The following is a 14,072-nucleotide window of genomic DNA, read 5'->3' on the forward strand; positions in this document are numbered from 1 at the left end:
AAGGTTGGTGAAATTGACAAGAGTGAAAAATCATAGAAGAGATATAAAGAAAGAGGTTATTAGGGTGAGGTTAAGCAAGGTTCAATAAACTTTTTTTTTCCTTGACTTTTTATTTTAAAAGCAGTGTAGCTTTAGGGAGCTAACCTGTTTTTTCACCTCTCCTCTTCCTTTACATATTTCATTTTCTTCTTTAGAATTTTGCATAGCTAAGCAGAAGGAGTTATTGCAGTGTCTTTCGGGTACTGTCAGTAGAGTGTTCAATGTGCATACTGACCCACGAGCTCTTTTTGTGATCCTACTTAGCTTGGCTGTCTTTCATTTGAGTAAGATCATCAGAGGTCAGTTTTATATGGGCTAACCATGTAAAACGAAGAATCACAAACTCCCTAATTTTCCCATTTGCTCTCTGATATTCAAAACAAAATAGCTTGGTTTATATTTCCTGAGGAGGCTTTTCCTATAGAGTGGTGTGGGCTAGACTTGGTTCTCTGATGTGGAATAAAGCTGATAATGCAAACTGTCATTTTTTTAAAATCACTTGCTGGTAGTTAGGGAGTATAATCTTTAAGTAAATAGATGATTAACTTGTTACTCTGAAATGTAAATGTGATAATTTTACATTAAATTAAATATCTGTATTCCAGTTTTGGAGTTTTAAGACTTCTCAGTCATTTATAAATTTGTGGTTTTTTTCCTCATTTTCTATTTAAATGGCAGCTACTAAAATAGCTGAAAAATGAACTTCTTTAAAATAGTGATTTTTATTTGTCCCCCTACGGTTATTTATATTTACCACAGGTATTGGTTAGATCAGTCAAAAACCACTCTGAGTATCTGCTGTGTGCACACAATGCTACTCAGGGTGGAAAAGTTAACATTGTCATTTTTGGGATTTGTTAAGAGTAAAACTGGAATACTTTCAGCTTTAATTTCTAAATATAGGTCTTTCTAGTATGAAGGAAAGTTAGCCAATATCTTAACATGAGTGAAGGGAATTTGCTGTATACAAAGAAACCCATTCGCCTGCCCTTTATAAGTAATTCCTATGAATTTGTAGCCTTTGCACCCATTTTAAAGGTAGTGTTTTACCCCCTATTTTCTTGTCCATATTAAATACTTTAAACTTGCAAAATCTGACACTTGCAAAATCTATAGCATAAAGAAACACTTTGAATGAAAACTGTTCAAGTAGAAATGCTGTTTCATTAGACTATTTGAGGTCAGGCAGTGTAATTTTCTTATTGGAATAGCGCCTTCCTAAATAGTGCTAACATGGGAGAATAATTATTAGACTTTACAAATTAGCAAGTACATAAACAAGATAAAGAAAAAAATATTTTTTACCACAAAATAATTGTGCTGATTGTTTTTGGCAAGTATGCCCAATTTCAAAAGCTGTTTGGGTTTTCTGTTTGTTTATTTTTTGTTTACTTTTGTTTATTTGTGGTTCCCATGCTCCGGATGTAGCTTTGCATGTATTTGATAGATAAGGTAATGTTTGAGGCGTTTAAAACTCGCCGAAAATCCAGCTACTGAATTTGATTTAAACTTGGAATGCAGCCAGTAGGTGGGGTGGACGTATAACAGGGAGTGAGAAATTGGGGTGGGTGGGGTGGGGGTATGTACTTCAAACCATATTCCGTGACATGTATAATTGTAATCGCGGAGGAATTAATATGATCATTAGGGAAAGAAAGGAAAGAAAAACATGCCCCGCCAAGATAAAAATGCATTTTCTTTTGGAAAGAACCACTTTATTTTCCTCCTTTCTTTTTCTTTTTTCCTTTCCTTTTTTTTCTTTTTTCTTTTCCTTTTTTTGTTTTTGTTTTTGTCTTTTTGTTTTAAAGATATCTGGGCTATAGGGTGTATATTTGCAGAGCTCCTAACGTCAGAACCAATATTTCACTGTCGACAAGAGGACATCAAAACTAGTAACCCTTATCACCATGACCAGCTGGACAGAATATTCAATGTCATGGGATTCCCTGCAGGTACACGTCGTGTTTTTGTTTTTGTTTTGAAATCACTGTTGCTTGAACTTAGGTATCTTCATTGGAAAGGTGGATAATGTTAGCTGATAAAAGCTACTCTTACTCAATTCTTTATATATATGACTTGCATTCATCAAAGATCCATAGAAATAGCAAAATCTGTAGAGTTCACATATTAGCAAAAAAAAAATTGTGGGTTTCCTGAATTTGAGGGTATATTTTTCTTTCATTTTGGTTTTTGTTCTGTTTTGTTTTGTTGTTTAATATTTGAAACGATAAGATATTTGCAGTATCTGTACTAAAAAGGTGCCTTTAGTTCTTACCACTGGGCACTATAAATAAAATTCAGTAGGTGCAGTTTTGTCGGGCAGCACCTATAATATTGCCATTACTTGGGATCTGAATACACATTTCTGAACATGATTTTTTTTTTAGGGCACTGTACAGAATCACATTATGTTGAATAATAGCATGTTTTGCTCTCTAACCCTTATCAATAAGAACATTCTTTTAAGTGTTCTGTTAAAAGAGTCAGAACGTGGGTGGAAGGCTGGCATTCCACAGCGACCCTGCCTGCATCGTTTGCAGCTGCTCAGGTGTCTCATGGCGGGCGTTGGATCGCTGTCCTTTGTTGTACCACAGTCACCCCAAAACTCTGCCCAGTGGTTCAGTAATACACATTTGTTTAAAACACCTACATAATTTTGGTTTGTTAAGTACTTATTAGAAATTAGTTATTAGGAATTTTTCTTAGATCAGTGTAACTCAAGACTAATACAGAAATATCTAGGAGTTATCATTTCACATTCCCTTGCAAGGGTGTTACTTATCAGTAAACACACAATAACTATACATATATTACCTTTCTCCAGAATTGGTTAACAGTTCTGCAAAGACTGTTTTGTCGTGATGGGAATTTCGTTTATTCACTGAATATTTATTGAGTATCTGCCATGTGCCAGGCACTGTGGTAAATATAAAGTATTGTTGACATATCAGACATGATTCTTGCCCTCTTGGAGTTTACATTGTACTGTTCTAAGTAGACTATTTAAAGAATGGGTATGGTTTGAGTAGATGGAGCAGAATGGCCTTTGCTTCTCACTTCTGAATGGGCCTACCATTTCTAGGTCCCAGGCCTGGGGGTGCAGAGGTGTGGAAGTGGGGAAGACCCCTTTAGGAAATGGTTCTTAAATGTGTGATTCCAGTTAGGCTAGGCTCAGCTTATAAGGAACTTGAAAAGCAGGCAGCAGAGTTCAGATTTGATATGCTAAAGAATGAGAAAACGTGATAAGTTCTCGGGAGCAGGCAACATGCTTTATGTTATATTTTGTAAAGATTAGTATGACAGTGGTGCGTAAAAACCAGTGAAAGAGCAGTGGCTGGTCAGGGAGACCAGCTGCTTGCCGACGGCAGTAACCTAGGTGTGAAGTGATAGTAAAGATGGAGAACAAAGCACAAATGTGTAATTTTTTATAGGAAGTGTGTAATTCAGGGAAGAGTAAGATTATCAGGATTTCTGGCTTGAGAAATTGACAAAATAGAGAACTGGAGCAAGGAAATAGTTAAGAAAATTCCTATTTATGAGCTTAAAGTATGTATTTAGTTTACTTTGTAATATGTGATTTCTATGGAGGAAGGTAGCAAATATTTTGACAAGTAAATGGAAAGAAAATCGAACCTCTAAAGGCCATTTAAAAGCTAAAGGTGCCATTAAGCCACCTGTTACAGTGCTGTGCGCCTAGTGGACTCTCAGTAAAGCCCACTGACGGTGATGGAGAAAACACATTATCTAGCACGTGTTGCTAGCATCTCTAATGCCAGCAAAACTAACCGAAACGTTTTCTACCTAGGGTTGTTTTTGTTAATGTTACTGAAACTAGCCAAGGCAACAGCTGATTTATTAATATACTAGTTATATCCTACTAGTTATAGCTTACGTAGATTGCTGACGTAAAGCAATGTATTTAAGTGAGGAGGGCTATATAAAAAGAAGTGTATCTTAAAGCTACTGAAGGGAAAGTTACTACATTTATCATTGAAGAAATTGGTTGCTGATGTAACCAAGAAATTTGATGGAAAGGGGGGAAAAGTGGTTTTACAAGTAGAACTATTTAATAATAGGAATATTTATTTATAACTTATTCACGTCTAGTTATAGAAATTGAGGTAACCTAGTAAAACATATAGGAAGTCGACATTAAAATGAGAGATCTAACACTACGCAGAATGGAGAATTGTGTTTACACTGCAAGATGTTTACTATAGCTAACCATTTATTTGAAGTCTGTGCTTCATGGAGGTTAAAAGTATAGGAAATGTAATGAAAATTACATTTATTAAAGGTCTTGAGAATAGGAACCTAGACAACATAAAATTTTATCAATGTATTTCACAGATAAAGATTGGGAAGATATAAAAAAGATGCCCGAACATTCAACATTAATGAAAGATTTCAGAAGAAATACGTAAGTTGGAAAGAAAATAGACCCTTTGTTGATTTTTGCTTCTCCAGAATACTCAGTGGAAGATTACTCGACATAAGATTATTCCAATAATTATTTTACATATTTACTCTAATAAATAGTTTACATTATGACAGTGTTTCTTAAGATGTCTAAATGATACAAAGAATATCTAATATTAGCAGCTGATTTGGATATGAGTAAAAATTTCATTTCTTTCCATATTTATTACTTTCTGGAAACATCAATGGAAGGTTATCATAGCTGAGGCAGTAAGAGACTGAAGTAAGCAAACCTCTGTAATAGCCAGTTGCCTACCTACAGTTACTGGGTTGTGTAATTTTAAGTATGTTTTAATATAGAAGAAGGAATATTTATTTACAATGCAGGATTAGGGGATTGGGAGAGGACAGTTTATAGGCCTATAACAATTTTTTTTTAATATATATATTAAAGGCTGTTAAACTTTTGACCCATATGTTATTTAAGACAATTGTTGAGATGACATTCATATGAAAAAAGCTATTCAGTATATATTATTCATGAAATTATCTTGCATGAAATCAGTGGTATCCATTCAGAAATGACCAGTTGAATATAGAATGAAGTATAAAATTGTTGTAATCCTACTCTTACTGTGCTGATCATACAGTTTCCATTATATATTCTATATTGGTCATGATTAAAATAATTCTGTTTGGAAAAACTTCAGCCAGTTTAAAATTAACCTTAACTCTAATATGGATATTTCACATTATTTCTCTTTCAGATATACCAACTGCAGCCTTATCAAGTATATGGAAAAACATAAAGTTAAACCGGACAGTAAAGCATTCCACTTGGTAAGCTTTAGAGAACAGCACAAATGACATGCAGTGTTTTCCCCTAACTGATTAGCCCACCTGAGACTTTTTGGGTCAGTTTATATGGCTCCTGAGCACATTTAGAGTACTTTCGTGGTAAATGCAGAGATCATGTTGGTACAGAAGAGTAAAAACATCCAAATATTTGTTTTTCCAAACCCATAGCATGGTTCGATTAGATTTCTTAAAGATAGCCATTGTACCAAGTCTGTCAAGAGCGTTTTTTAAATTACATTATTGGTTTTCATCAGTTATTTTAAAATTTCAAGAATTTCAGAGAAGAATCAAGAAGGAAACAGTCCCATCATTCAGAAATATTTTTTACAGATTATTTTGTTTCAACTCTGAAAGATTGTTTAGAAAATTTTTAATTCCCAAGATACCTCTTACAAACTTGGGCATTAGAAATCCTTCAGTATTGTATGTATTATTTGCTTTTACTGAGAGTGAGAAATTTAGTATTTATCAGTGTATAATGGAACACTGATTTGACCTAGAATCTAAGTTAATTCATGCACCATCAAGGTAATTTATGTTGAGGTTATATTCAACAATTGCCAACTTAAATTTATTTACAATAAACTTTCCATGTTTACACCATAAAAATTAAAAATGTTTTCAGTTTTATGTTTTTTGAAAAAGTTATATAACATAAAAGACAGAATCTGAGGAAGCAGGTTATATTTTGCTTGGCTTGAAATTCTTTTACTCCTTTATTCCCAATATTTTTAAATGAGCTCATTAAATGGGAATTTTTTCTTTTTTTACTTTGAAAGGATTAAATTTTACTTTATTACAGTCCAGGCCACTTGGCAAACATTTCTTCTATTTTTTCTTTTCTTCTCCTTCTACTGTTTCTGCTTCTACATCTTCTACTTATTTTTATGTTATCATATATTTCATATCTTAGCAATTTAAAAAGCTGTGCTTAACGTATCATATTACACACAATGTATTATTATCCAAATAATGGTTTATTATAATGTACTTACCACAGGACCCCAATTCCTTCAAAAGCATGGAAAGATTTATTCTAACAAAATAATGATAATAGTGTTACATCAAAAGTCACGATTTAGGGGAGCTACTCTTCCCCCTAACTCACTACTACTCAGTATAGTCTGAAGTTACTCTCTCATCACCACTGAAATTCTAGAGATATACTTCCTTTGCAGCTTCTTTGCTTGTTTTTACTGGAATGAGCTATCTTGGGTGGTCCCATTATAACTCCATTAAATATAACTTCATTAAAACTATTGGCTATTTTAAGTAGCAAATCCATGCTTTTCCTTTCAACTCTAAAAATAAAATTGTACTTGCATTGAAATATCAGATCATTAAAATTAAATTTAAATCTCATCATCCCAAGCATTTCATCTGCATTTTTAATTATTTTATATCCTTCTGTTCTCTAGCTGTGACATCTCTCATTAAGGCTCAACATGTCTATTGGCTCCTGGGTGTTCAAAGTGTGGCCCTTATTCCACAGCCTGAGGCTCACCTGGGGGCCTGTTGGACATGCAGGTCTCCGGGCTCCTGCCCAGGTGGACCGGCCAGGAGCTCTGCAGAGGGCCCAGCAGTCTGTTGTAGGAGTGCTCCAGGGGTTCTGTTGTACTCCGCGGTCTGAAAACCACTGCGGTACCTCAGATCACAACCACTATTTAGATAATCTCTTAAACCACATATTAAAATCAAATATTGTAGGTCCTAGGGCTTTCAGTACAGTGTGTTTTAACCAAAAAATACCGAATTTTCATATCAGTGTCACATTTCTATATGTAATGATAATAATGAGGAGGAGGAGGAGGAGGAAAAAGAGGAAGAAGAGGAAGAAGGAAAAAGAAGGAGGAGAAGGATTGCTAACACGTACGCAGTGCTTTCTTTGCACTAGGCACCATTATAATTGCTTTCCATACATTAGCTCATTTAACCCTGAAAACAAACCTATGATAATAGGTGCAGTCTTTAATCTCCATTGACAAATGGGGTTACAGGGAAGTTAAGTAACTTGTTCAGAGTCACTCAGCTAAGAAATATCAAGTCAGGATTTTACCTAAGCAGCCTCCTTCCATAATCTCCATTCATCCCCACGCCTCTGTACTCTACTAGTTCCAGATCAATTACCGTATTTATTTTCAGACTACTACCACACTGCTCAGGAGAACTTTCTCTGATGATCTGTGCTGTCCTATATGGGAGCCCCAAGCCACCTGTGGCTCCTGAGCTCTAGAAATGTCCCTGATGGGACTGAGAAATTGATTCTTTTAAATTGAATTTTGTTTTAGTTTATTTGGATTTAAATCTGAATGGCCATATGTGGCTAGTGTATTATTTGTGTTGTAACAATTTTCCCCCTTAATGGAAAAAGGATAAAAAATATAAGAATTGTAGTCCTGTTCTCAATTGAATAAAGCAGTATGGGTAACGTAGGGAAGAGATAACTGGCTTAGAGTAAGAAGATACAACTTCAGTTACTTCTTGTAGGAGAACCACGTGAGATAATAGATATCTGAGTGACTAAATGTGAATTACTATATTAAATGTAATAATTAGTTTTTTGTTAGTTTGGGGGAATAAATGCCCTCCAAACTGTGGTATTATTCATTAAAAAACATCAACCTCCCCCATATGTGCCGTGGGGCATAACTAGGAGAAGTAATGCGTAATGTTTCTGTGATTTATGATTTCAGCTTCAGAAGTTGCTTACCATGGACCCAATAAAGCGAATTACCTCAGAACAGGCTATGCAGGATCCCTATTTCTTAGAAGACCCACTTCCTACATCAGAGTAAGTGATCAATTTATTAATTCACTAGTGCGATAGAATTTGGGGAGGCCTGCTTTCTTTTAGTTTCAACTCCATGTTGCTACTCCTCTTGTATGGGGACCAAGGAAACCCTTGCGACAAGCAAAAAGTGAGCTCTGATGAGTGACGTGTCATGTAGGGGTTTTATAGGTAAGAGGTGCTCCTGTCTCCCTGACACATTCTAGCCTTTGTTTCTGCGGTCCTCCCATTGTCCAGTGACAGGTGACTTGTGCTGTAGCTCACTCAGACTCACGAGATGGCTCCCTGCCTGCAGTTCCACTTCTGTGTTCCAATTTTAAATCCCATTCCCGAGTAAATCTGTGTTCCCTATACTATCTTTTATTTTAAATGTAGTAGCGAGGCTTAAAAAAATGTGTTTGAATAGTGACATTTCAGCTGGAATCTATACTTTGGTTGTCGTAATAAAAGAAAAAGTTTTATCTGGGATAAAAGAAAAAGTTGACTCATATTAGATGATTATTGATTATTTTTATACATTGAAAAGCTCTCAAGTCACCTGCTGTAATGTCACTAGTGAGAAGAAAAGATTCATTTTGTCCCAGTTGATTGAAAGGTTTTTATATTATAAATATGGAGACACAGTCCATCTTAAAAGATTAAAATGAAAACCACTTAACTGAAGCATCTGAAATATTGATTAGTACACCGGAAATCGTTTTTTTCTCTTTGTGGTCAGTGTTTTTGCCGGTTGTCAAATTCCTTACCCAAAACGAGAATTTCTAACAGAAGAAGAACCGGATGACAAAGGAGACAAAGTAAGTGTTGAAGCACAGTCGGCCGCCTCTTGTTTCGGCCAGTGCTACCATGACATTGTCTGGCTGGGGTGTGTGTGGTTCTCCTTCTGAGCGGAACTTTATTTTTCTGTTGAACCAATTGAGAAGAACCAGCAGCAGCAGCAGGGCAATAACCACACTAATGGGACTGGTCACCCAGGGAATCAAGACAGCAGTCACACACAGGGACCCCCGTTGAAGAAAGTGAGAGTTGTTCCTCCTACCACTACCTCAGGTGGACTCATCATGACCTCAGACTATCAGGTATGTCGGGCCTATTGTGTACTGAGCTGCCATGTCTGTGTTTGCACGTGGGTTTGTGACCATTGGAACGTGCGATGTCATGAAGACCTCTGTGCACCTGGGGAAGGACGCTGACAGGAATGACGTGTTACTGGCCTGGGAAGTGCTGATGGCGGTGCAGTGGGCGGAGTCTGGGCTTCTGTACCAGACAGACTCGGGATTATGCCAGCTCTTAACTGTGTGACCTTGGGCACGTAGAGCAAGTAACATTTCCTGGCTTCGTTTTTCATCTGTAAAATCCGCACAGCGAAGCCTACTGTGCGCTCGTGGTAGGAGTAGACGTGATGGATCTTAGCACCTAGCGGATGGTAGGTAGGAGCTCAATCAGTAGTATCTGTTGTTTTGAAACAGGACCGTCGTGGTTAAGAAACAGGTTCAAGGCCTAGCCCGGCCACCGCCTTCTGGGTTCCCTCGAGTCAGTGGGTCAGAGGTAGTCAGTTCCCTCGCTGTCGAGTGTAGATAATGGTTAAGTGTGAGGCAGCAAGGACTAAATGGGAGAATGTCTGCCAAGGCACAGTGTGTGTGGAAGGCAGCCTGACATGAGCACCTCAAACATGATGCGAGTCCCGTGTGTCACTTGGCTGATCGTTATCGTTACAAACCTTAGTAACATTCCTAGGACACAGTAAGCGCGTCAGTGCTGCTGCTGATAGTGGCTTGTTGGGTACTCACTGTGTGCCGGCTGTGCGCTAAGAATGTAGCGTACCTCATAGCCTTCAGGCCCTGTAATAACTGTGAGGTAAGTGTCACCGCTATCATTGCAGAAAACAGGCCCGTGGAGGCTAAAACCTCGCGTGTTCGCCCAGCGAGCCGGTGAGAGGCCAGGACTCAGACGCAGATCTGACCACAGAGGCAGCTGCTCTGCCTGCCTGTGGAGCCCAGCAAGTGACCTTGTCACTTCCTTTGCAGAAAGACCCGTTTTGAAAATCACGTGCCACCTACCTGCTTATTTGAAGCATATTCCCAGTTAACCTGGGTGTCAGTGTGGGAAGGATACTGGAAACTTGACCAATTCGAGTTATTTATTTACTAAAAGAGAACAAGAGAGCGTGTTAAACTGGTAAGGTTCCCAGAGCCCGCTACTGCACTGGAAGAATTAAATACCAACTCTTTGCTTTGGGAAGGAGAGGTCCAGCTCACCAAAGCTGGAAACCATTGCCTGAGAGTAGTTCTCTTCCAGAAAGCGAAACAGGGAAATCAAGGCAGACATCTGTGGGGCCAGGGGCTTGTTCCAGCATGTCCTTCTCCCCATCTAAACAGGTCAAGTGCATCTCTCTGGGCTCCAGAAGGCGTTTGCACATGAGGGTGATGGCATCCTTAGAATGCAGCAGGGTGGCGCTCCGACCTTTGCTCCTGAAACCAAAGTGTGTTTGCACCGAAGTGCTGGGCTTCTCTGTCAATATTATTGCGGTTGTGGGTCATCTCAAAACCGGTGTTTCTGACGACAATTTCATGTGCCCACTCTTTAAAATGTCATTTTTGCTAGGATGGGGAGAATTTAGAATTACATGACTTATTAAATAGGCTTTGAAGAGGAAAGTAATAAATTATGGCTGATCTTTTATAGCATTTGTCTTGGGAGCTAATAGTATGAGGGAGGTGCAGGAATGCCAATATAACTGATCAAAATGAGAGGACTCTAAACTATCACTGGTCTTTCCCTTTGTGCTAGTTTTAGAACTGAGAATACCGCTCTTGCATTTCAATCATTGTAATTTTACTTTTGTATATAACTAGTAGCAGAAAATAAGACTCATTAGTAGAAAGGGCATAAAAATATTCAGTGCCAAAGAAAATGATTCTGTGGTACCTTTTCTTGTATTCATTTTTATTCTTTAGTCATATGTGTGTATTGGGACGGTTTCTGTTGAAGAAAGTAGTACGTGGATGTCCTTTGAATTTCTTAATGTATACATTATTGAGTTCATGTGTCACCCTCTCAAGTAAGTTAGTTATTATTTATGAAGTAGCTATAAAGCAGCATACAAGGTGGGTGACTGCTGTAGAAAAACTGAACTTCACACTTAGACTTGGCTTAGTATTCTTTACTAGCGGTACTTCTGACCTTCATAAAGGAGAGCTGGTATTAATAGATCTGGGGTTTTTGTCATTTAATTGTAAAGCGATAGTACATAGTACAAGACATTTAAATTCTTACTGCCTTGAAACAAATGGCATTTTGAACGCACATAATCAGCCTGCCAGCTTGGGACACAGCCAGCTTGTAGAAACACCTGCTCACACCTCTCCTCGGTCTCCTTTTCTAGCGTTCCAATCCACATGCTGCCTATCCCAACCCTGGACCAAGCACATCACAGCCCCAGAGCAGCATGGGCTACTCAACTACCTCCCAGCAGCCTCCGCAGTACTCCCATCAGACACACCGGTACTGAGCTGCGTTGGAATGTCGCCAATGCACTGTTGCTGATGCTGCAGGACTGGCTGCAGCTCTGCGGGAACCTGGTATGGCCGTGAGAATGTACTGTACAACCACATACTCAGAACGTCCAGTAGCCAAGTTCCACCACTTTTCACAGATTGGAGTAGTGGCTTCCCAGTTGTACCTGTTTTGGAGTTAGACTTGAACAGAAAGTGCTAGCACAGTTTGTGTCGTGGGTTTGCTACTTCCATAGTTTACTTGACATGGTTCAGACTGACCAATGCATTTTTTTCAGTGACAGTCGGTAGCAGTTGAAGCTGTGAAATGTGCTAGGGGCAAGCATTTGTCGTTGTATGTGGTGAATTCTTTCAGTGTAACAACATTATCTGACCAATAGTACACACACAGAAGCGTTTAACTGGTACTTGAAACATACAGTATATGTTAATTCAAAAAAATAACTGAGACTCAAAATGAGATTATTTTGGTACACCTTTCATCTTAGTGTCTTATCAGTGAGTTGATCCATTTTCTACATTAATCAGTGTTTTTTGACCAAGACTATTGCTTGGATTTTTTTGAAAGTACAAAAAGCCACATAGTTTTTCCAGGAAGGTTTCAAAACTCCCAAAGATTAGTTTCCAACTTATAAGTTTGTTTTTATTTTCAATCTATGACTTGACTGGTATTAAAGCTGCTATTTGATAGTAATTAAATATGTTGTCATTGATATAAACCTGTTTGGTTCAGCAAACAAACTAAAATGATTGTCATAGACAGTGTTTTATTTTTCCTGTTGGTGTTGCTGATTTGTGAGCATGCTTTAAGATGAAAAAAGCATGAATGATAACTTCCTTAAAAAGGTGCGGCATCCCATTCAGATATTTTGTCCTGATTTTAAAGCTGGTTGGTGTAGTGCTATTAAAATTTTGTTCAGTTCATTTTCTTTTTTAAAACTTGTTCGCACGTTGTTTAGGGTGCCCTTACTTCAGCAAAGGAGAAGGAGTAGGAGAGCCTTAGAATTTTTGAGGAAAAAAAAAACCTATAACATACAATGTACTGTATCAAACTATTTTACATGAATGACACAAGTATTCTGAATTTAAAAAAAAATCGAACATTGTTAAAAACAAGGTGTTATGTAATAAATTTATTTTTCATAAATCAATATGGAGTCAGCTGTATTTTTATATACACAAAGGTGTTTTGTTTTTTTTTTAAATGTGCTTTAACAAGTGGCCTCTGAGTCACTCTCTTCAGTTGTTTTCATTAATAATATCTGTGTATTCTGCCTCTACAGTGAAGTAGACTAATGATGTATGATTTAGACGTCGGTTCTTTTCTGTTACACTTAGTACCACACTACTATAAACTATGAAATAGACAACTTTCTAAGTGGAAGAAATTGTGATGAGCCTTCCATTTCTAGAATAATGCCTAATTCTTTGTTATGCTGAGAGCAATTTGTTTTATCTCAAATATTTTTCCTCCCTCCTTTTGCACAAAATACAGAAGATAAAAAAACTAACAATTTTTTTCTTAATTCAACTCATTCATATAAAAAACATTCTAAAACATTTTAAGAACTGAAGAATTCCAATACTGATAGGCCTGGCCATAACAAAATTCATCAAACTATACACTTTACTTTTATTTCTTTTATTATTTTTTAGGTTTTTTTAATAATTTTTATTTTTCAATTATAGTTGACATTCAATATTATGTTAGTTTCAGGTGTACAACATAGTGATTAGACATTTATAAACCTTATGAAGTGATCCCCCTGATAAGTCTAGTACCCATCTGACACCATACATAGTTATTACAAAATTGTTGACTATATTCCCCATGCTGTACTTTTTATGCCCATGACTGTTTTGTAACAACCGATTTGTACTTCTTAATCCCTTCCCCCTTTTCACCAGCCTCCAAACCCCCTTCCACCTGGCAACCATCAAAATGTCCTCTATCTATGACTTTGTTTCTGTTTTGTTTATTTTGTTTTTTGATTCCACATATACATGAAATCATATGGTATTTGTCTTTCTCTGTCTGACTTATTTCACTCAGCATAATGCCTTCTAGCCCCATCCATGTTGTTACAGATGGCAAGATTTCATTCTTTATTCTAGTACTGCACATATGTACCACTTCTTTATCCATTCATCCATTGATGGACACCCAGGCTGCCTGCACATCTTGGCTATTGTAAATAATGCTCCAGTGAACATATGGATGTACGTGTCTTTTTGAATTAGCGTTTTGGGTTTCTTCAGATAAATACCCAGATGTGGAATTGCTGGGTCCTTCCTCGGCTCTTGTTATATATAGCTTTTGTTTTAAAGTATATTTTGTGTGGTGTAAGTGCTGCTTTTTTTTGTTTGGTTGCTTCCATTTTCACGAAATAGCTTTCCGTCCCTTCTCTTTCAGTCTGTGTGTGTCTTTCGATCTGAAGTGCTCTCTTGTAGGC

General features: G+C 37.3%; 1 protein-coding gene across 3 annotated transcripts in view; it reads left to right on the top strand.

Moving 5' to 3' along the window:
• The window catches only part of CDK8 (cyclin dependent kinase 8), a 102,697-nt gene extending 89,927 nt beyond the window's left edge, over positions 1 to 12,770 (top strand). The window contains exons 7-13 of one of the 3 annotated variants that reach the window (XM_033104844.1): positions 1,863 to 1,991; positions 4,390 to 4,459; positions 5,226 to 5,298; positions 8,010 to 8,107; positions 8,823 to 8,901; positions 9,028 to 9,183; positions 11,490 to 12,770. In XM_033104844.1, the coding sequence (XP_032960735.1) occupies positions 1,863 to 1,991; positions 4,390 to 4,459; positions 5,226 to 5,298; positions 8,010 to 8,107; positions 8,823 to 8,901; positions 9,028 to 9,183; positions 11,490 to 11,615 (731 nt within the window). In that variant the 3' untranslated portion in view covers positions 11,616 to 12,770. Of the gene's footprint in view, positions 1 to 1,862; positions 1,992 to 4,389; positions 4,460 to 5,225; positions 5,299 to 8,009; positions 8,108 to 8,822; positions 8,902 to 9,024; positions 9,184 to 11,489 lie in introns of all 3 variants that reach the window. The other 2 variants (XM_033104842.1, XM_033104841.1) reach the window with 2 other exon arrangements.
• The last annotated feature ends 1,302 nt before the right edge of the window (positions 12,771 to 14,072 follow it).

This window comes from Rhinolophus ferrumequinum, chromosome 4, assembly GCF_004115265.2.
Source record: "Rhinolophus ferrumequinum isolate MPI-CBG mRhiFer1 chromosome 4, mRhiFer1_v1.p, whole genome shotgun sequence".
In the NCBI taxonomy this organism is placed as follows: Eukaryota; Metazoa; Chordata; class Mammalia; order Chiroptera; family Rhinolophidae; genus Rhinolophus; species Rhinolophus ferrumequinum.